Source organism: Sus scrofa, chromosome 13, assembly GCF_054392235.1.
Source record: "Sus scrofa isolate SSC_HxYL_T2T_F1_AM1 chromosome 13, Sscrofa_HxYL_maternal_Yorkshire_Landrace_v2.0, whole genome shotgun sequence".
Classification (NCBI taxonomy): domain Eukaryota; kingdom Metazoa; phylum Chordata; class Mammalia; order Artiodactyla; family Suidae; genus Sus; species Sus scrofa.
The window spans coordinates 88,558,579-88,582,084 of record NC_139395.1 but is presented as its reverse complement, the minus strand read 5'-3'; the positions used below and the strand labels follow the sequence as shown (position 1 = coordinate 88,582,084).

General features: G+C 37.7%; 2 protein-coding genes across 6 annotated transcripts in view; one reads left to right on the top strand and one right to left on the bottom strand.

Annotated features, from left to right (window-relative positions):
* The window catches only part of UBA5 (ubiquitin like modifier activating enzyme 5), a 28,675-nt gene extending 24,769 nt beyond the window's left edge, over positions 1 to 3,906 (bottom strand). Inside the window, exon 1 of the mRNA XM_003132421.7 lies at positions 3,552 to 3,906. Within this exon, the coding sequence (XP_003132469.5) occupies positions 3,552 to 3,712 (161 nt within the window). The 5' untranslated portion in view covers positions 3,713 to 3,906. The remainder of the gene's footprint in view (positions 1 to 3,551) is intronic.
* A 260-nt stretch (positions 3,907 to 4,166) lies between these two features.
* ACAD11 (acyl-CoA dehydrogenase family member 11) overlaps positions 4,167 to 23,506 on the top strand; it is a 101,593-nt gene continuing 82,253 nt past the window's right edge. For 3 of the 5 annotated variants that reach the window (XR_014823921.1, XM_084989687.1, XM_001924765.6), the window contains exons 1-5: positions 4,167 to 4,651; positions 12,946 to 13,045; positions 15,038 to 15,163; positions 16,348 to 16,509; positions 18,697 to 18,861. Coding sequence is in view for 2 of the 5 variants with exons in the window: in XM_001924765.6 (XP_001924800.4) it covers positions 4,503 to 4,651; positions 12,946 to 13,045; positions 15,038 to 15,163; positions 16,348 to 16,509; positions 18,697 to 18,861 (702 nt within the window). In the remaining 3 variants the exon portion in view is untranslated. Of the gene's footprint in view, positions 4,719 to 12,945; positions 13,046 to 15,037; positions 15,164 to 16,347; positions 16,510 to 18,696; positions 18,862 to 23,506 lie in introns of all 5 variants that reach the window. The other 2 variants (XM_084989688.1, XM_084989686.1) reach the window with 1 other exon arrangement.

Genomic DNA, 23,506 nt, shown 5'->3' with positions numbered 1-23,506 from the left:
ACTCTTGAGCCTTTGGGTTGCAGGCTTTAGAGCCAACCTCTCTGGAACCTTTAAATCAGTTATCGGTCATCCATCCCTTTCCTAGTTTCTAAAACTATCTTAGGAGTTTCTGCTGTGGCACAGTCGGTTAAGGATCTGGCATTGCCATAGCTGTGGCAAAGGTCTCAGTTACCACTCAGATTCAATCCCTGTCCCAAGAATTTTCATATGCTGTGGGTGCCGCCGAAAAATAAAAATAAATAAATAAAACTGTTTTCAGGAGTTCCCATCAAGGCTCAGGGGAAACAAATCTGACTAGGAAGCATGAGGTTGTGGATTCGATCCCTTGCTTCGCTCAGTGGGTTAAGGATCCCGTGTTGCCATGAGCTGTGGTATAGGTCGCCGATGCAGCTCAGATCTGTTGTTGCTGTGGCTCTAGCATAGGCTGGCAGCTATAGCTCCAATTAGACCCCTGGCCTGGGACCTTCCATACTCTGTGGGTGCAGCCCTAAAAAGCAAAGCAAAGCAAAACAAAACTGTTTTCTCTAATCTTTTAAATACAGAGACCTACCTACACCCCAATTATTAATAGAAACCCTCTATTTTTAATAGGGGTTTATTCCTTTTTTAAAAATTACTATTATTTTAGTGGGATTGGGCAGACAGTGATAATATATGCCTACAATCAATCTGCCATCTTTGTCTTGATGCTCTCTTTAATCTGTATAATGACGTTGAGAAGAATGTACTGCAATATCCTTTTACAAATGGGGGGAAAGATTCAGGTTAATTAACTCACCCAAGATCAGCTAAATAGCAACAAATATTCAAAGCTGGGTTTTTGACCCGATATTCAAAACCAGGTTTTCTAATTTTATTTATTTTTTTGGCCATGCCTGCAACATACAGAAATTCCCAGGCCAGGGATCAGCACCAAATCCTTAATCACTAGGCCACTAGGGAACTACAGGTTTTCTAATTTTAAAACCTCTGCTCACTTCTTCAATTTTGTCCATGTGCTTCAAGTTATATTGCATACCATACAATTTTATAGTTACTTGTGATTATTCCACAATCACTGACTCTTCCAAATTAAAGCAAAAGGTCTTTGGGGGTCTGGGTCTATTACATTTCTGTTGTATCATTTAATGTAATTAAAATGATGTAGAACACCTACAAATCCATCTCCTGTAGTTTTCTGATAACCATGTACTTTTTCTACCATAACTCTTACCACTCATATTGCAATCTCATGTTTACCTTTCTATTTCATACTCATCTGGTAACCTCTGGAGGGAGATGACTGAGTCTACTTTGTATTCCCAGTGTCTATGCATCAGTAATACTCAATAAATGATAATATAATCCAGGAGGGCTGGAGATAAAAAGGTGCTCATTAAACACTTGTCGAATAGGCGTTCTCGTCGTGGTACAGCAGAAACGAATCTGACTAGGAACCATGAGGTTGCGGGTTCAATCCCTGTCCTCAGTAAGTGGGTTGAGATCTGGCATTGCTGTCAGCTACAGTGTAGGTTGCAGATGCAGCTCGGATCTGGCTTTGCTGTGGCTGTGGTGTAGGCCGGCAGCTACAGCACCGATTCAACCCCTAGCCTGGGAACCTCCATATGCCACAAGTGTGGCCCTAAAAAAAGACAAAAAAATTAAAAATAAAAATAAATTATTTGCTGAATAAACAATTCTAAAAATCAAGGCTGACTTTTATTAAATTTTTATGTACTAGTGCAGAGCTTTGGGTGACAACTGTCATATCTTAGTTAGCAGTTTTAATAAATGATGCAAACAAGATAGAAATACTAAATGTTTAGATTTGAGTTCTGAAAGTTTGGTTTGTGATTATTACAATGTCAAGGAATTGTCTCATACTAAAAAGATGTCTGAAAGATGATGCTAAAGGTATGATCCACATTCCCTTGCTTTTCTTGGAGGCAGTATTTCAAAATTTTCATTTGTAAAATTAAAAAATGTTTAAGGAGAGTTCCCTTGTGGCCTAAAGGAATAAGGATCCAGTGTTGTGGCTCATGTTCAATCCCTGGCCCAGGAACTTCCATGTGCTGTGGGTGTGGCCATAAAATGAAAAAGAACAATATTTAAGGATGCCAAGTCAAATAGCTTCCACTCATTCTGATTAAAGATGTCAGTTCCTGCTTATTCAATCCCTAAAAATTTTGAATGGTTAACCTTTCACATGGGTGAAGTAAAATACATGCACCCTATCTATTATATCTCAAAACTGAAAGAAAAAAAAAATTAAGAAAGTAGTAAGATTAATGAGAGAAGAGCAAGAATCTGGCATGAGTTCATTTAATTTTGGTTAAAATGAACCCTTTTGTAATTACGGAACAATTATAATTTTGGTCAGGTTTTTCCATTACAAATAATAATGTAATTAACATCTTTGTGCCTAAATAGTGGTGTATATTTTAGGTTGTTAAAAAAAAAAAATACATGCACCCTAAGACTTCAACTGAGGATTTATGTAATAAAACTTTTTGTTAAAACCCAAACCCTCCTGCTCTTTGAAGGGGAAGAGCAACAATAATCTTTCCTGTTTCACCAACTTTAAAACTATTCAGTTTTTAGTCACACTACTTACAGTTCCACATGGACTTTGGAGTAAAACAAACGATGCCAGTCCAGGCCTTTTTAGCTACACTGTTAGCACTATGGTCTAAGGCAGGTCACAGCAGCTAAGCCTCAACTTTCTCCCCTATAAAAAATGAGGGTCAAATATAGTAGCCACCATCTAGGGTTGTGATAAGGAGAAAAAGGTGACAATGCATGCAAAGTGTTAAGCAGGTAGTGAAAGCTCAGTAACTGTTACCATATTCACTAGCAATAAGGTCTTGTACAGGGCTTAGTATGTACAAACACTATTCTAGAACTTTACATATACTTACATTTTCAATCTTCACAGCTGGACAGAGATACTAAAAGTGAGAAACTGAAGCAGATAGGTTCAGAACGCTCTTCAGGTTACTCAGGTGCTAAGATTTGAATTCAATCAGTTTGGCTCTAGAGTCCTTACCCTCAACCACTAAGCTACATTCAGCCTGCTGAATTCACAAACCTTAGGAAACGAAGAAAGGAGAGAAGCGGACAACACAGGTGAAGGCCAACGGTTTTAGAGCTAATCCAGCCCTCTCCTACACCCCTAATTTAAGAAACACTGAGAGGGCTCGATGAAGCTCGAAGCGTGTGCTCATTGGGTTTTACATTTGGTGTCACCTTCTAAAAGTTATTACTATCAATTTTAGGCAGAGCAAGTAAGACTAATAGAGGCAGGGGCAGAAGGAAAGCTGATACGTGTCCTCAGCAGACACAGGAGAAGCACCATATGGCTGATTCAGCTGGGTAGTTTTAAAAGAGAAAAAAACGTTTTTTTCACCAGTACAGAGACCTGGCTTCGCCCGCTTGAGGACGGGGCCTCAGAACAAGAAAAGAGAGGTGGTACGAGGATGTGGGAGCTGGAGAGCAGCGGCGGGCACCTCACTCCTGACCACCTGGAGACCGTGACCTCGCCCACACCCCCTCCGCCCCGCCACTTAGGTCACCTGTAGGGGTTGGAGTCCACCACCTCCGGGCTCATCTTCTCGATGCGGGTCCGACCGCCTTTTCCGTCGCGGTCCCCCAGGACCTGGCGACTTCTCTCCTGGGCCAGTTCCCGTTCCAGTTCCTGGATCCGCTGCTGCAGCCGCTCCACAGACTCGGCCATGGCTGGGACCCCGGCCGCCAGCCCTCCCAGCCCCGGCCGTCGCCGTCGCCGCCGCCCCACACTGTTGGCTGCTGGGCGGGCAAGAGGTATGTGCGGAGGTACCTTGCGGCGGCCTTGCTAGCCCACAACCCCGGAAAAGGGCTCCCTTCACCTCTCTAACTTACACGTCTCCACCGGCCCCGCTGGCCTCGCACGGGGTCCGCTTCCTGTGTGTTGCAGTCATCGTTCCCCCTCAAAAAATAAAAATAAATAAAAACGCAGTCACTTTCAGCTTCCTTCTTCGCCCGGGCCTAAAAGACCGACCTGCAGCAGGGCCTGGGTCATAAACATCCAGAGCCAGTATCCTGCGACGTTGCGTTTCCAACCGGGCAGCTAGGAGAAACCTCAGAATCTTTTATTCCCGAGCTCGAGGTCCTGACGGACCTTTTTCTGCGCCGAACCTTTTAGGTTTTCCGCTTGCTGGTGCTTTAAATTCGGAGGTGGACGCGGCCTCGGAGTTCTTATTTGGCTGGAGTGACTAGTGTGGTTTTGCTTTATTTAGAATTGAGTCCTCTAATTCTGAGGCTAGGTGAAAATTTTTAATCTGAACACACACCAAGGCCCTCCTGGCGCTTCGCGACTAGAACCCTTAACCTAGCCAGTCCGCCTAGCCTCGGCTCCGGGAGGGAAGTTGTGATTGGCTGGAACCGCAGGCCCCCCTCCTCCCGGGCGTCCCGAGCTGTGGAGTGTCCCCGAACCCCGAAGAGTTGCGGTTTCTGTGAGTCTGTGGTCATTGGATGCAGCAGCGATCATGAAGGCCGATGCCTCCCACGGTCCCGAGATGGGGGAAGTGCTGCCCCAGCACAAGTTGGACTGCAGGTCCCTGGAAGCCTACCTATACCAGCACTTGCCTGACTTTGGGGCTGAGCCTGAGGCCAAGCTGACTGTTGCCCAGTACAGGTATCGACGCCAGCCATTTCCAGCAGAAAAAAATCTGTGCCTTATACTTTTTTCCCTTTGGCTTTGGGTAGGTTCTCAGTTTCCCCCATCTTGTTTATTTTTCCTCAGTGACGCAGTTTGCAGGCGGGAGCTGCCCTCACCAGTCTCCTGCATTACATTCTGGGTATTTCTAATTCAAGAGCAATAATAGAAGCACAGTAACATTCACGATTCCAATTATGAGAAGGAATCTTTGTTAACAATTACGTACTTAGAGGATTCAGTGAGGCACTTTAAGGTTGGAGGTTCTGCAGGATTTAGAGAGGCTTTCCCTCAACTTTTCTTCTATAACTTTTTTTTTTTTTTTTTTTTTTTTTTTTTTTTTTTTTGAGAAGCAGATGTCATTCCATTCACTTTGGCCATATTCTTGCAGAGTGAGTTAATGATATTGGTTGGGACATCCGAATTCTAATCCAGATCTTCCATTTAGCAAATCGCAGCACCATTTTGGGCTTTAATTCTTTCTGAAGTAGGGGAATGGAACTGGACGACCATCCTGAGAGTACTGTTCTCCACTTTGAACTTGCTTCTAGTCTGATGTATAGTAGAAAATAATTTTAAAAGACTTAATTCTAAAAATAGTATTTTGATAAACGCAGAGCTATAGAAGCAGTCCTCTCTTGCCAAAAATTAGATGTGCCACTTACAGACTGGGAAATTTAAATGCTGTGTTACATGAACTCTCTGAGAACTTGTTTCATAATCTGTAACAAATACTTGCCTGTTCTGAGTAATCCTGATAATGAAATGATGTGAAAAGACTTAACATTGTAAGAGCACCATATACCAGTGGCATTTATCACTGGCATTTATATTCCTTGACTACTGGTTTCAGGTAAATTAAAAATAGTGGGAAGGAAAATGGATAAGAGAAAGTTTGGAGTATAGAATTAAAAGGCACCATGTCACAATAGATATTGTAGGACGAAAGAGAAATTGGAATAAAAAATGGCTTAAGTTTCTAGCCTAGAAGGCTTGTGTTGTAAACTAACAGATCAAAGTTCAAATTTGCTCTGAGAATCTGGACAAGTTATTTAACTTCTTTGGCAAAATGGAGATAGTAATGATTAGAGTTGTTGGAGGATTATCTTACTGAGAGTTACTTAATTCTGAATTAAATTTAATGTTTTTTTATAATGATTTTTATTTTTTCCATTATAGCTGTTTTACAGTGTTGTGTCAATTTTCTACTGTACAGCAAGGTGACCCAGTCACACATACATGTATACATTCTTTTTTCTCACATTATGCTCCATCATAAATAGCTAGATATAGTTCCCAGTGCTATACTGAATGTTAAAGCAGAATTGAGCTTGATAAATGAAATTAGTTGCAGCTTAAATAGTATATATGCATTGAACTATCCCCACAGAAAATACACATTTATTTCCAAGGCATATGAAAAAGTTTTTGAAAACTGAAGACATGTTAGGCCACAAAGGAAGTTTCAAAAATTCTAAAGTGTCATTCTGAAAAAATTTCAGAATATAAATGCCAAAGTTCAGAAATCAATAGAAGACAGCTAATAAATATATGTGTAGAAATTAATTGATAACGATAAAAGACCCAATAATCCACAGAAAATAATGGAGTTTATCAAAGTTCAGTATACCAAAATAAATTGCATTTCTGAACTTTAGCAATAAAAATATAAAGATATAAATTTCAGAAAGATAATAAGAGCATCAGAATTACAAATTTCCCCAAATATTATTCTAATAAAGTATGTGCAAGACCTCTGTAGAGGAAACTATAAAACTGTATTAGGACTTTAAAAAGAACTAAATAAATTGAGCGATGCCATGTTCATGAATAGTAGAATTCAGAATTGTATATTTCCCTTTTCCTCGCCAATCTATAGATTCAGTGCAATGTCTTAATTTTTTCCCCTAATTCAAAAAATTGCTTCTAACTTTTACATATAGGAGCAAAGGGCTAAGAATAAGCAAAAACTCACCTGAAGATGAACAAAGTGGGAAATTTCAGTTAAGATGGCGTATTAGCAAAGAGACAAACAGGTAAATAAAAAAGAGGAGAGTGTTCACAAAAAAGCCCACATAATTATAGAACTTTGATATGTAACAGTGCCGGCACTGAGAGTCAGTGCAAGTGGGGTTGGAGGGAGAAAGGATTTTTCAACAAACTATGCAGGGATAATAATTATCTGCATGCAAATGAACCTTTCCACAGTAAAGAAACTCATGGACTTGGAGAACATACTTGTGGTTGCCAAGGGGGCTGGGGAGGGAGTGGAATGGACTAGGAGTCTGGGGTTAATAGATGCAAACTATGCATTTGGAGTGGATAAGCAATGAGATCCTGCTGTATAGCACAGTGAAGTACTTCCAGTCACTCATGATGGAACATTGATGGAGGATAATGTGAGAAAAAGAATATATATATATATATATATATATATATATATATATATATATATATGACTAGGTCACTTTGCTGTACAGTAGAAATTGACAGACACTGTAAATCAACTATAAGGGAAAAAATAATCATAAAATAACATTTTAAAAATATTTAAAAAATCGAAAAAAGTATTAATTATCTGCATGAAAAAATTGAAATTAGGAGTTTCTGCTGTGGCACAGTGAGTTAACCTGTCGTTGTCTCAGCAGCTCGGGTCACTACTGAGGCAGGAGTTGGATCTCCCTGCCCTGTGCAGTGGGTTGAGAATCCAGCATTGCTACAGCTATGGCATAGGTTGCAGCTACCACTCAGATTCAGTCCCTGACCCAGGAATTTCCATATGTCTCGGGTGCAGCCAAAAAGAAAAAAAGAAAAAATTGAAATTATACCCTTTCTTTACTCTAACCTCACACAGTTCCAGGTGGACTACAGTCTTGAATGATAAAGGCAAAACTATAAACATTTGGAAGACATATAGGAGAAGATCTTTATGACTTTGGAGTAAAGAATAAAATCTTTAAAAAGACAAAAGCATAAACCATGAAGAATACGATAAGTTTTCAGGAAAAAAAAAAAAAGCTTTAAAATGAAATTACAAAAGAAAATATTTGCAGTATATATAATGGGTGTAAGATTAATATCCAGAGTATGTAAAGAACTACAATAGCCCACCAGAAAAAATGGACAAAAGACTTGAAGATACTCAACCTCATTACACTGTAATAATTGGGAAATGCAAATTAAAATAAGATGCCATTTCATACCATCATATTGATTTTTTTTAATCTGACAATATGAAGCAGGATATGAAATAATGAACTCATTCACTACTGGGGAGGGTATGGATTAGTATAACTAACTTGGAAAGCAATTTGGCACAATCTTGTAAAGATGAAGATGGGAAGATGTACATGCCCATGACATAGCAGTTCTATTCCTAATTGTATACTCTCAAGGAATTCTTATACTATGTTATCAGAAGATAATCTGCAAAAATGTTCATTGTGCTGTTTTTAATAGCAAAAGTAAGGAATATAAACACGATGTTCAATAGTAGAATGGCTGAATACATTTTAATGTATTCATGTAATAGAATACCATACAGCCATGAAAATGATTCAGCTGCAGCTATACACAACAACATAGAGTCAAAAACTGTACAAATAAGCAGTATATTGTTTAAGGAGTTAAACTTTAAGGGAATGATAAATTTAAAAATCAGGACATTTGTTATTGCGAAGGGAGGGACGTGCCAAGGGCTTCAGAGATATGGTAATATTTTTTTCTTTCTTAAACTGGGTAGTGAGAACACTGGTATTTGTTGAGTTATTATTCTTTATGCTTTACAAATTTTGTAAATATTTTATCTATGCACAATTTAGAATTTACTAAAATTAAATCACATTAGAAATTAAAATATGTAGAATGAAACATTAATGGAAACAGTATATAATTCGATACAACAAAACCTATGATTTCCAGCTACGTGCATAATATATGCCTGGCACTGCTCCAACCAGGAGAATATTAAAAAAAAAAAAATCTTGCCTTCTTGGAACTTCCATTCTATTTGGAGAAGACAGATAATAAATAAAATTATTTTCCTAAATATTACAGTGTTGGAGAAGGAGATGTATATTATGGAGAGAAACAAAGGAAAATAGGAAGTGTGTGGGAGGAGGGAACAGAAAAGCCTCGGTGAGAAGGTGGCATTCAGCAAAGAGAGATGGGGATGTGAGCCATGTCACTATCTGGGGAAAGAGCAATCCAGACAGAGGGATCAGCTTTCCAGGGTTTTGAAGGCCAGGTGTGTTCAGTGTGTGGAAAGAATTCTAGCCACTGTGCCTGGAGTTGTGTAAGCCAGGGAAACAGGAATGCTATTGCCTATCATAAGGGCTTTGGCCTTTGAGTTGAGGTGGCAAGAGATTAGGGATTTGAGGACAGAGGAGGGAAGTGATTTTTTTGAAAAACAAAACCTTTCTGCCTATTGTGTTTGATTGAAAGAGGCAAGTGCCAGGAGACTAGAATTATGGTCTGATACCATAGTGGTAGTGGTGACCTTGAAAAAGTGATTTCAGTGGAAAGATAGGAATGAAAGCTTGATTGAAATGGGTTCAAGAGAAAATAGGAGAAGAGGAACTGGGGAAGGTAGTATAAACAACTCGAGGTTTTCTACAAAGGGGAAAGTAAATATTCTGTGCAGAGGGGAAGTGGGGGTCAAGAAACATCTTTTTTTTTTTTTTTTTTAAAAAAAGCATGTTTGTATTGTGATGGCAGTGATCCAGAACCGAGAGAAAACATTATCCAGGTGAAAGGTGAGATCAAAGTCCTTGAGTAGATAAGAGTTGGATGGAATCTGATTCACAAGAGAATGGACTGCCTTAGATAGAAATGTAAACATTCTTCTACAGACTCTGCCGGGAGTATTTGGGTACAGGTGCTTCTATGCAGTAGGTATGATAGTGTGAGCTTCTGGAAGTTCTTAACTGATTGTTCCTGTTTTCTCTATGAAACTGGAAGCTAGGTAATTAGCTGAGAATGAAGATGGTGGAAAAAGTGTTGGAGGTTTGAAGAGGGAGGAGGCATTGTGAAATAGCCATCCAAGAGCATGGGAGAATGAACAGGCTATGGAAATATTATGGTTGCTGGTAGGGTTTACTTCGAGGTTCATAGTCATGAATTTGAAGCAAGAGTGGTTATTTTAATAGAAATTATTGATACTTTTCTTGGATTCTCTTGGAATTCTTTTTACTGTTTCCATGCACACCCTGGCTTGGTGGCTTCTGCTCTTTTTTTAGACTGTTCTTGGCCTACTGGAGCCCTTTTTGCCTTGAATGTTGTAGTGCCCAAGATGGTCCTTAACCAGTGATTTATGAATTCAAGACTATGAAACCCCCCATCATTTTTGCTTTGAAGATAAGACAACTCTCAGATGTACATTGTAGAGTTTTCTTACCACGAGGTCAAGCTGAAGCTACCCTCTAAGGGACTCTGAATCAGATCGTACTCTTGCCTGGCATTCTCCTTCCCTGACTTTATTCTCCCAGTTCCTTAGCGTTAGTGTTTCTTAAGTGTTTCCTTAAATACTTACACACAAATCTTTATCTCAGGATCTTCTGCTTTATCTCAGTGTGGGCTAGCTGACCTAGCCTAAAACAATAATTATGGCCGTGTGTTTCTTGGTCCAGCTACATTCAATTTCATGAGCACAGGCAAAGAGTTGCATTTAACCAGGATCCAGGAAGCCAATCAGATAACATGAAGTAAGAGAAGCCAAGGGTATTAAAGACGTATTCAAGGGAGTGGTTGTGTAATTGCCATTAAATTTAAGTTAGTTAAGGAAGGACATGATGAGGGGAAGGGGGAGCTGAAGGCCATGAAAAGGTAGTGTAATCTGTGGATGATAGGTCCTAAGATTGAAAGATTATTAGAATTGAGGTACTGGTGGGAATGAGTTAAAGAAAGAGTGTTCCTAACTGCACACTAAAATGCAAAGATTCCATCTTTGTAATTAAGATTGGACAAATCAAAAGTGCCACCTCTTCGGTTATAAATGAACAACGTTTATTTTAGTACCTAATGTCTTGACCAAGTCCTAAATAATAGTTATGACCTTTGGCTCATTGATGATTCTTATCATATTGATACCATCAATGGATTCCAGACTATATGGAGGCCTGATGTTTGGAGTGGTTAAATTTAGCCACTGTGTTCATAGCACACAGTGTTGGTAGTGGTCTTTCCATGGTAGGACTCTGCTTAGGTGTTTTTGTTCGTTTGTTTGTTTTGGTCTTTGTTAAAACCATCAATGGTAGAGTCTTACTCAAAGGAGATGCTTTTAGTTTGGTGGGGTTTAGTTTGTTTGTTTGCTTGTTTAGGTAAAATTCATGTTATATAAAATTCAAAATTTTAACTTTTTTTTTTTTTTTTTTTTTTGGCTTAGCCTGTGGCATGCAGAATTTCCCATACCAGGGAACAAACCTGTGCCACAGCAGTGACCCTAGCAACAATGCTGGATCCTTGACCTGCTGAGCCACCGGGAACTCCAAAATTTTAATTATTTTAAAATGTACAAATTTACTGGTTTTAAGTAATATTCACAATGTTCTACAGTCATCACCACTATCAAATTCTAGGAAATTTTTATCACCCCAAAAAGAAACATTTACCTCAAAATTCCCCCTTCATCCAATCCCCAGGAGCCACTAATCTGCTTTCTATCACTATGGATTTACATATTCTGGACATTTCATAGAAATAGAATCATATGTGGCCTTTTGTGACTGGTTTTTTTCACTTAATATTTTCAAAGTCCATCCATATTGTAGCATATATCAGAACTCCATTGCTTTAATGGTTGAGTAATATTCCAATGAATGGCTATACCATATTTTGTTCATCCATTCCTCTGTTGGTGGACATTTGGGTTGTTTCCATTTTTTGGTTGTTGAGAATAGTGCTGCTATGAACGCTCTTTTACAAATTTTTTGTATGAACATGTTTTCAGTTCTCTTGGATATATACCTAGGAGTGGAATTCCTAGGTCATGTGGTAGCTGTATCTTCAATAAGAAGTTTTTAGTTTTTCCTTTATATTTCACCTGGATTGTTTACCATCATAAAACGCCAGTGCTTTGTATATGACTGCATCATCAAAAATTCATCCAGTAAGACATTTGGCATGAAAAAATGTTTTTGTAAGGTTCACTGCAACTTGACTCTTTGAATCATCACAGATAAGTTGTTCCATGTCAAGATAGACAACATAGGGAGTTCCCACCGTGACACAGTGGATTAAGAATACAACTGCAGTGGCTCAGGTTGCTGCAGAGGTGCAGGTTGGATCCTTGGCCCAGTGCTATAGGTTAAAGATCTGGTGTTGTCTCAGCTGTGGCTCTAATTCAATCCCTGGCCCAAGAATTTCTATATGCTTTGGGTATAGCCATAAATTAGACAACATAACTTGAAGTGGCCCCATTTCCCCATCATTGGCAATGATCTCCACTTTGCTATGCTAAAAAAAACACCCAACCAGGATGAGATGGTGCCAATATCAGTGCTCTGACTGCTGGGCGAATGAGTCTGGCTTATCGGAGAAAGACGAAGGCAATGGAGATGCTGCTGCATTCAATCAGGACTGCTTTTATTCTTTGCAGATGGAAACTTTGGTGAGGGGGAAAAGTGTTTACATTCCCCTATTACCTCAGGGATTAATTCTCCTTTTTTAAGGTCTCTCTTTCATACTGTTAATGTCTTTAAAAGTTGAGAAATTTTCATTGTAAATGAAGGTATAGATTGGGCAGTTTTGGTAGTTGGAGCATATTTCCTTAGTCCACGTGAGAATTTCTGTTCAGGGGACAGGGAAAGCCAATGCCCTGGGGTCTGTGAGTCACTGGGGCACTGTTACATTTCCTGGCCCAAGTATCCACTCGAGGACCTTGCTTATCAAAACTCCCTTTGTAGAGAGCCGTTCTTGTATCAGTCCAAAGGCAGATGAGGAGACAGTAAACCAGCTGTTCCAGCATTCTTTAATTTTCTAACTACCTACCTACAGTCTCTTCTGCCAGCCCTTCTTTGCTTAGATCTAGACAGGGTTCTAGGGGCACTTCTGATAAAACTCATCATTTGCAGGCAGAAAGTGAGGTCCTCTTCTGCCTGGGAAGGTTATAGGTTCTCCAGCTGCCACTCCATTACCATCTGCTGGTAGCACCCCTCTTGGCTTTTGAGCATTTAAATGGATTTATTTTCATTTTATATTTCTTCTGAAATTTCATCAGATTTGGGGGGAAAGAAAAATATATCTTTATTATTGACCCTTTCTCTACTCTTTTCTAGATCAGGACAGTCCAATCCAACCTTTTATCTCCAGAAGGGCTTTCAAGTATATGTACTCAGAAAAAAACCACCTGGTTTACTTCTTCCTAAAGCACATAAGGTATGGTATACAAATGCAATGATAAATTCCCTGTTGACTAATAAATGCATTTTATACACAAAACTATTTAAAATGCTTTTGAAAGTAATTACACATAGAAAATTATTATATTATAATACATTATTATTATTATACATAGAAAATACACTTTATATCTTAAATGAAAATTTCACTTGAATTGTATCCCCCCTTTTGGGTTTTATAAAGGATTTGAGGTTAAAATCAAAGGCAATCATTAGGCTGTTAACCTTGAGCAATATCCAGTCCTCTTGTGTATTTGATTCCTTCCTGTACACTTGGCTAGAAATAGTCACCCAGTGAATATTTTCAGTGCTACTCATTTATAGATGTTTTGTACTTTCATTAAATTATGTTTTTAAAAACACATGTGTCATAACAATATATATTCACTGACTAATATATTTGCTATAACAATCCCCTGATATTTTGGTGATAAAAAGAAATATTTGAATAATCATTTTATAGTATTTTCTAAATATTAGACATGAGAATTATAAAAGATTTTTTGTTAAAAATTGACTGTTTTCAGAAAACGAATATTTATCTATGGATTTTTAGAGAACAGAACATTAAAAGCATGATGCATATGTAGGGTATTATCATGTGTAACAGTGTTTCCCAGGCTCAGCTGACGCAAGATGGGCCATTGAAGGGTGGCTTTGATATCACAGTAGTGGAAAATGCAGAGTCTGATTTTCTTGGTCCCATATCAGATTCTCAGAAACATGAAGTACCTTAGATGCTTAAGATCAAAAAGCTGGGGTAGTTTCTATTAAACCTCAGCATGGCATGGCTGAAAGAGAATCCCCACTTGTAGGGAGAGATTTATGCCCCAATAAACAGCTAAATTTGTTTCTCTTCTTGGTAACCGCCTATTAGAAGACATCAGAATTTAATGCTTTCACCCCAAGGATCTGGAGTACTTTTGTTTCAGTTCTCTTTATTTTTCCCAAATGTACATTGAAAAAGCAATGTTTCCACACTGCCATCTACTTTAGGACTCCTCACCCTTTCGTCCAACCACCCCACCCCCATTTTCCAGCACCAGAGTGATAATAGGCACTTCCTTCTGTGGCCATTGGCACCACTGGCTGCTTTCCTTGGTGATGGGTTTAGTCACTTCCCTGCTTTAGTTATTGCAGCAGTAGTTACCTTATCCCTGTTGTCAAAGTGAGCTGCATCGTTTCTTCTCCTTATAAGTCATCAGCCACCACTGCCTAAGTCTGGGGAAGGGGACTTTACAAGTAGATGAGTCTGCTGTAAGCTATGTCCTTAGGTCCTGAGCGATAAGCCTGTACATCAGTCTTGGTTTGGAAGCCCTTGTCTTCTCCTGTCTTTTTGGACTCCTACTTCAGTATGAGCTTGCTTCTCATTGCATCCTCAGTAGTAGTTATCTTGATCTCCACGGCAGCTCTGGGTACCAGGAAGGATCCCCCACGCCTTTGCCTTGAAAACAAGTATCTCCATTGATCTCCAGAAGGAATGGATGCATTTCTCTTCTACTAGCACCTACTTACTGGTCTTCCCAGCATCCTGTATCTGATTGTGCCCAGAGTATTGGAATAGAGACTTGCCTGAGCCCCCATGGGAGATAGGAGAGGGAAGTGGTAAGGGAGCAAGAGCAAGAGTGAGCCAGCAAGAAGGGAACTCATAAGAAAAAAAAAATGGGATGTTTTATGATGATATCTGCAAATATTGTGGTCAGAAACTGTCACCTTCATATTATCAGGAATTAGCCCCATGCGTGTGCTTATCCTTTTAGCCTAACAAATTATCAGTTTTTAGTGCTGGCCTAATTTATAACTGTAATAATTGCACTAAGACTACTTTTAAGGAAAATACTAAGGAAATTATTATCCTCCAGGTTGTTTGTTGATGCTGTTTTAAAATTTCTAGTCCCTTAATGTTAGCTCACAGATAATTATTAAATTTCTGTGTTTCTTATTTTTAACAATCTATCATCCTATTTAGATTGATAGAGAATTTCAAGTCCAGAAAGCTTTGTTTTCTATTGGATTCCCTGTTCCCAAACCTTTGCTGTACTGCAGCGATACTTCTGTCATTGGAACAGAATTTTATGTGATGGAACATGTACAGGTAAACTAACAATTAATTGTACTTTTTGTTGCTTTTAGTTTGTATTATGAAATTAGATGTTAGTAAATGGTAGTTTAGTAGTCAGCATTTTATGTAATGAGTTTGCTTTGCAAGGGCTTAAGCTTTTTTTTTTTTTTTTTTTTTTTTTTCCCCTTAAAACAACAGAAATTTATTCTCTGAGTTCTGAAAGCTAGAAATTTAAACCAAGGTGTTAGCAGGATTGTTTTTTTATGGAAGTTTTTGGTTTTGCTTTTTAAAAAAAATTTTTAATTGAAATGTAATATTGTATGTCACAGGTGTAAAAACCGTGATTCACAATATTTCAAGGTTCTACTACACTTATAGTTATAAAATACTGGCTGTATTTCCTGTGTTATATTAAACCTTCATTTTAATTTGAGCACACATAATTTGTGGGGGAGAAGAAGTAAACCGGGAGAAGTAAATTTCATAGTTAGGGTGTAATGACTTATTCTTTTTTTTTTTTTTTTTTTTTTTTTTTTTTTGTCTTTTTTGTCTTTTTGCCATTTCTTGGGCCACTCCCTGCAGCATATGGAGGTTCCCAGGCTAGGGGTCTAATCGGAGCTCTAGCCACTGGTCTATGCCAGAGCCACAGCAGCGCGAGATCCGAGCCGCTTCTGCGACCTACACCCACAGCTCATGGCAACACCAGATCCTTAACCCACTGAGCAAGGCCAGGGATTGAACCCACAACCTCGTGGTTCCTAGTCGGATTCGTTAACCACTGCACCACAACGGGAACTCCAGGGTGTACTGACTTATTCTTAAATTTTCCTCTAGGTGTCAGTGAAGAGCTATATGTAATGGCAATAACTAAACCATCCAGATAGGGAGAAAAGACTACTCCAAATAGAAAAATCAATCCATTAATAAAAATCAATTCAAATTGTTTTAAGATTTTTTCTTCTTAAAATGTTACTTGAGAGTAGTTATTATCCTTTACGTTCATCTTGGTGTAACCCTTTATTTTCCCTTTGGAAAATACATTATGTTAAATGTTTCACAAACTAATGTTTTTCTAGCACATTCTACAAAGAATTGGTTTTGGTTCTACAACTGTATCCTGATCTTTTTTGGATGCAACAGGGAATGATGACACAGCAAATAATTGGTATGAAAAGACTTGTTTTGTTTTAAATTATCTATTGTAATTGCTTCCACAGGGCCGAATCTTTCGTGATTTCTCAATTCCTGGAGTTAGCCCAGCGGAACGCTCAGCCATATATGTGGCCATGATCGAAACCTTGGCTCAGTTACATTCCTTAAATATACAGTCATTGCAGCTGGATGGATATGGTAGAGGTGCCGGGTACTGCAAAAGACAGGTAATACATCCACACAAAGAGCTCATTTTCTCAAGTTCTTGGAAATAATATATATCATTAGTCAAAATAAAAACCTATTCTTTTATACTTTGATGAAACTTGGCTATAAATTTAATATCAGACTTCAGATTGACTTGTTTTACACATGAAATGATTTAATTTTATATTTTTAGATAAGGTTTTGTTCAGCAAAACTTCTATAACTGACAGCTTGTATATAAATGCAAATTTAAAGCTCTTTCTATCTCTTCACCTAGTTTACAAATATATTTTCACATACTTTTTAAAATTAGTTTAACAGATACTAACTAAGCATGAATATATTTAGTATGTTCTGAGTACTGTGTTAAATATCAAGAAAGTAGAAATAAATTCTTCCCCTAAAGGAACTTATAGTCATTTTTGAGATACTGTACATGAATCTCATTTACATGAAACTTGAAAATAGTATAAAAGAGTATATAATCTGGTAAATTGTTTGGCACTCATCATGAGAGCTATTCCATTCAGAGGGTAGATAGCAGTAAACCCCTTGCTGAAGTAGGGAAAGCTTCCTGGGAAAGATATGTCTTGTATTGCGTATTTAAGAAAGGATAAAATCTAGAGTGATAGGGTAGAGGTGGTAAGCATTTCAAATAAAAGGAACAGCAAACTCCCAGTTTGTAGATGCAAACTATTGCATTTTGAGTGAATAAGCAATGAAGTCCTGCTGTACAGCACAGGGAACTATATCCAATCACTTGTGATGGAACATGATGGAAGATAATGTGAGAAAAAGAATGTATATTACATGTATAACTGGGTCATTTTGCTGTACAGCAGAAATTGACAGAACATTGTAAATCAACTATAATAAAATTTTTTTAAAAAAAGAACAGCTACGTTGCTGTGGCTGTGGCATAGGCTGGCAGCTGTAGCTCTAACTCGACCTCCATACGCCATGGGTACAGCCCTAAAAAGCAAAAAAAATAAATAAATAGAAATAATTTTTTTTTTTTTGTCTTTTTGCCGTTTCTAGGACCACTCTTGCGGCATGTGGAGGTTCCCAGGCTAGGGGTCCAATCAGAACCGTAGCTGCCTGCCTGCACCAGAGCCACAGCAACGCAGGATCCGAGCCGTGTCTGCAACCTACACCACAGCTCACAGCAACGCCAGGTCCTTAACCCACTGAGCAAGGCCAGGGATCGAACCCTCAACCTCATGGTTCCTAGTCAGATTCGTTAACCACTGCGCCACAACGGGAACTCCAAAAGAAATAAATTTAAAGGAACAGCAAGATCAGATGTGTATGGGGCTTTTTCCATTTGTACATATGTCATTTTGAGGGGGCAGAAGAGACAGGAACTAAGGTTTATAACTACTTGTTATACCAGGTCCTGTGCTAGGTGAGTTGTAGACCAAGTACTTTTTAATCCTTGTAACAACCCTAAGACATAGGTATTATCACCCCCATTTTGCAGAAGAGGAAACTGAAGCTTACAGGCTTTAACTAACATACAAATAAGTGCCTTAGACATAATTTAAATCCAGCTCTTTATGATTCCAAAGATGAAGATCTTTATTGCACAAAATTGAACAGAGTTACCTTATAAAGTGGGGAGAGAGATAAACATAATATGTGTCAGGTGATGGAGGATTTTGAGAATAGATTGACTTATTTGCATTCAGTTGTAAGAACAATAAAATATCTTTGAATTTTTCATACTGATATTTAGAAGTTTCTTTAGAAGATTCCTTGGGTAATAAGAGAGGGGATTAAAATGAAAAGTAAAAAAATCTCCTTCTTCTAGCCCCTGTATTACATTTTTCAGGGATTACTTGTTTTTTGTGACACTTTCAGAAATTTTCTGGGTCTGGTTTTTTGGTATGTATGTATGTATGTGTGTTTTTTTTTTCCCTTCTACAAAATAGTTGCCAAATAAACTAGACTAGAATCCACATCTCTGATTCCTAGGCCAGTATTTTTCCTGATAAAAGTCTAAGTAAAATGGAACTAGATGGAAGAGAGACTTAAATGTTGAGGTTTTTAGGCTGATATGAGTGTTTTAGGCTAATGTGACTATCACTTACCAGCATTTGTCTTGAGCAAACAAATCCGATATAATTGAATTTTGTTTTCATTTTAGAATTGTTGAATCTTACACTCCACTTTCAGCTCTGTCATTTTTCTTATTTATATTTCTGTAGGTATTAACCTGGACAAAGCAGTATCAAGCTGCTGCTCATCAGGACATCCCTGCCATGAAGCAGCTATCTGACTGGCTAATGAAAAACTTGCCAGATAATGACAATGAAGAAAATTTGATTCATGGAGATTTCAAACTAGATAACATAGTTTTCCACCCTAAAGAGGTACTGGAAGCCATGTTCACAATAAATTGAGTAGGTTTTATTTGGGATACAAGTACTAAATGATATTCCCCCAGAGAGCTGAGGGAGCCCAACCCATTCCCATCTTTCCCTACATTTAGGACTGGCTTCACTGCTCAGAACTTTAAAAATGAGTCCTGCAGACTTGCTGGCATAGGTAGCTGCCACCTTTAAGGCTGGATCTAATACTGAGTGATAGCTGATTTGCTACTTTAAAAGGATTTAGGAATTTATATGTATGTTGCTGTTTTCTTCAAAGAAAATTTTCAGCAACTGAATATATTTAGCTAATCCATGTTCCTGCTCTTTCTTCTGATACATTTTCATTTTTTTCCCCTACCTGATGAAGAATTTTTAGTTTGCTTATTATAAGCTAAGAGAGGGTAGAAATCCAAAAGATTCTTTTGAGGCTTCGAAAGAATTTGTACGAGAATCCGACTAGGAACCATGAGGTTGCAGGTTCGGTCCCTGCCCTTGCTCAGTGGGTTAACGAGCTGTGGTGTAGGTTGCAGACGCAGCTCGGATCCCACATTGCTGTGGCTCTGGCGTAGGCCGATGGCTACGGCTCCGATTGGACCCCTAGCCTGGGAACCTCCATATGCCGCGGGAGCGGCCCAAGAAATAGCAAAAAAAAAAAAAAAAAAAAAGAAAGAATTTGTATGAAGTTAACAGTAACCTTGCTGTGTGTAAATGTACACAGAGTAGTCTTTAAAGAGTACAAACAAATCAAAACTATAACTCTCCCCAACTGAGCACAGCAAGGCCTAAGATTAAAAGAGTATGATGGCAATGAAGAAAGTACTTCTGTTTTCCTCTCTTTACCCGTGTGCCTTTGGACAAGATATTTGGCTCTCAGTGTTCTGACATTGATGTGAAAGATTTACAGTTCCCTGAATCCTCCTATTTAGGGGAGAATTTTATGAATTCATGAGTTTTCTCAGAATGCTAAGATATTTTAGGACAGAAAGAGCTGCTCTACATTCATGTGCTAAGCTTTTGCACTTTGTGTTCTTTATCTGTAGGAAAAGGACAGGAGGGAAATAGCATTATAAATTGAATTGTTGTTGGAGTTCCTGTCATGGCTTAGTGGTAATGAACCCAACTGGTATCCATGAGGACATGGGTTCAATCCCTGGTCTCACTCAGTGGGTTAAGGATCCAGCGTTGCAGTGAGCTGTGGTGTAGGTCACAGATGCAGCTCAGATCCCACATTGCTGTAGCTGTGGCATAGACTGGCAGCTGCACCTCCAAATTGACCCCTAGCCTGGAAACTTCTATATGCCGCAGGTTCAGCCCTAAACACACACACACACACACACACACACACAAAATTGCATTATCATAATTCAAAGTAGTACTATATCAATTAAAAGTTCGAATATAATATAAAGACATGAGCACATTCACCATTAAGATAAAACTTTTCATAGAAAAGTCAATTTGGATATTAAATTAAAATTATACATGTGTGTATGTAAACTTTTGTTAATGGAATGTATGAGTTCTGAATTCTAACTTTTGAATACAGAATAGGAAAATTAAAGATTGCTACTTTATAACCTGGAAAAATTATAAAAACGTATACCTTAAAACAGCAGGATCTGGTCTGTATTTGATCTGTATCATTTGATTCATTAATACTTTAGGAACCTATCTTTGAGTAAGTCAGTGTTCTTTATGTGTTCTATAACCATAGTACTTTCCATTCATTACTTAAGCAAAGAAGGAAAAATTCAAACCTAAATCTCCTTAGTCATGTGTTGTCTACCAAAACATTTAAATTTTAAGATGAGTGATAATATACTGAAAATAATGGCAGAATGCAGTAAGTACCAAATAGTTATTCCCTTTTTATATTTAATCTCATGTTAGAAAGCCATTTCTTACAGGATGAAAGTTCCCAAACAGGAATCATCTTCATTAAATTCTGTGGTGGCAATGCTGATTTGTATCACTATCTTTTGTTTTAGGGTTACATAGTGGCTAGTAAAATGTCTTCTACTTTAAACCTGGTAATCCCATAATTACTAGTTAAATCAAATTTAATCAATTTCTGTCTCATATAAATATCATAGATAATTTTTATGGAAATAACATATGGTTGGCAGACTATAAGTCAACTAGCGTTTATTCATTACCAACTATGTGCTCTAAAACATGGGGTTAGTCAGCTCTTGAGGAACTCAAAATACAGATAGAAAAGACACTGAGGTAACAGCAGAGAACAGTATGTACCCAAGCGCTAAAGCATATCATACAGAGTAAACTACAAAAGCCATCAAAGAGGGCAAAGATACCCACTGTGGACTGGCATTTAAGAGCTATGAAACTTTAGAATTTATTCTAGTCAGTAGTTTTATCTTTTCCACCCTTTTTTTAAAAAATTCATAAGTAAGAAAGAAGTTAAACCATATTTCTTTTTTCATGAAGTCACTTTGCAAATTGGAAAATCAGTCCCTAGATTATACCAAATTGAGTGTATGTGCTCAACTGTATATATTCCTAGGGATATGATTGAAAGTATCCTATTTTTCCTTTGAGGGTAAGGATTATGTCTTTAATTAATTTTTTTCTTACCTTGTCTCTAGAATCTACATTGTTGATGCTCAATAAATAAGGACCGTCTGTATACTAAGAGCTCCTAGAAAGCAATAAATATATCTTACTTATGAAGCAAGTGGTTACATGTTTCTGAATGAAACTATGTTAAAAGAATTGATTTTAATTAATCACTATTTCCATCTCATTTACTTAGTTTTTATTCTCTAGCAGTATAACCTTAAAGCAAATTATTTAACCCCTCTCTGTGCCTCACTTTTTATTTTAACTTTTTATTTGGAAATCATTAATGACTCACAGGAAGTTGTAAAAATAGTACTGAGGGACCTGTGTATCCATTATCCAGATACCCCAAATAGATCTCACGCAACTATAGTATATTGTCAAAGCCAGGAAATTGATGTTGTCTGCCTTCTGAATTGGGAAAAAAAATTTCAGGGTACAAAGATGCTAAAATGAAGTAATTGACGTGGAGCAACTAGCCGGGTACGTGCCACAGCTGGTACTCAATTTATTTTAATTTTCTTCTCTTCCATTCTTTTACCCTCTATTTTTTATATCCTACTTTTCTAAAATTGCCTGTCAAGCTCTATTCTTTACAAAAAATCAGGGTAAAAGTAAATCTTTTTTTTTTTTTTGGCCATATCCACAGCAAATGTAAATTCCTGGGCCAGGGATCAAACCTAAGCCACAGCAGTGACAATGCTGGATCCTTAACACACTGCATCATAAGAGAACTCTTAAATCTTTTCTTTTTAGTAAATATGTACTAAAGCTCAAACAGTGGCTATGGGGGATGAAATTATAAGTTATACATTTCTGTAATGTTTAAAGTTTGAGGTTTTCCTATTGTTTTTTTCCCCCTAACAGCTGCATGTTTTATTTTGGTAAATACAAACAATTAAGAAAGGAAACAAAAACAGTTTTAAATGATAAACTGTCTAGGAACGTGTGTGGTAAACCAATAAGGAATTACTAAAGGGAATAACAAAACTAAAGCGTATTGCTCAATTTCATAATCCCTAGTTATTTTCTAATTACTGATATGTAAAGTATTCAAAGCATGTTTGAGGAAGTGTTTCAGTAGTACAACATGCTTACTGTAATGTTAAAAAGAAATTCAGGGAGTTCCCGTTGTGGCTCAGCAGTAACGAACCCAACTAGTATCCATGAGGCTGAGGGTTTGATCTCTAGCCCTGTTCAGTGGGTTAAGGTTCTGGCATTGCTAAGGCTGTGGTGTAGGCCAGCAGCTGTAGCACTGATTCAGCTCCTGGGCTGGGAACTTCCACATGCCACAAGTATGGCCCTAAAAAAAAAAAAAAGAAAGGAATCCAGTTTTCCTGAAAAGTGTCATTAATTTTTTAAATACAAATGTTATCCATCTAGCAGAGAAATGTTTAAGATTTTGGAATTTAATGTGCATATTTCCATTTCAACTTGAAATATAAATATATTTAATTAGGAACAGGTAAACCCATAGATAATCCTCTGTATTCATTAATTTGTAGTCAGATACATTTAAGATAAATATAAGTACACTGGTTCTTCTGAAGTCATCTGCCTTGCAGCCATTTATATTATGGGAAAAAAAAGATTTGATAGACAAAACGAAACTTGTATTTTGGTGGAGTTCCCTAGTAGTCTAGAGGTTAGGACTCAACGCTTCCATTGCTGTGGCCCAGGTTCAGTCCCTGGTCTGGTAACTAAGATCCCAGATCATGCCAGGGTCAAAGCGGGAAAAAAAAATCTTGTATTTTAGATGGATTTTTTTTCTTTTTAATTCCCCCATTATTTCTAAGATGTCAGTGTAGTTGGAGAAAAGCTTAGTTATAAAATTTAATTTCATTGTTAGAAAAGACATGGGAATTGGGTTTTTTCCAATCTTTTTATTTACAGATGTTTTAAGATACTGTTTATATGCTCTTTGTTCATAAAGCCATGTTTTGAACTCAGGCCTACAGACTTCCCATGCAGTATAATTTATTCCACACTGTACTGCTTCTTATCTATACTGAAATCAGTCAACTTCAGTAATCTAGAAATTGAAATCCTTGTTTTTGACCATGCC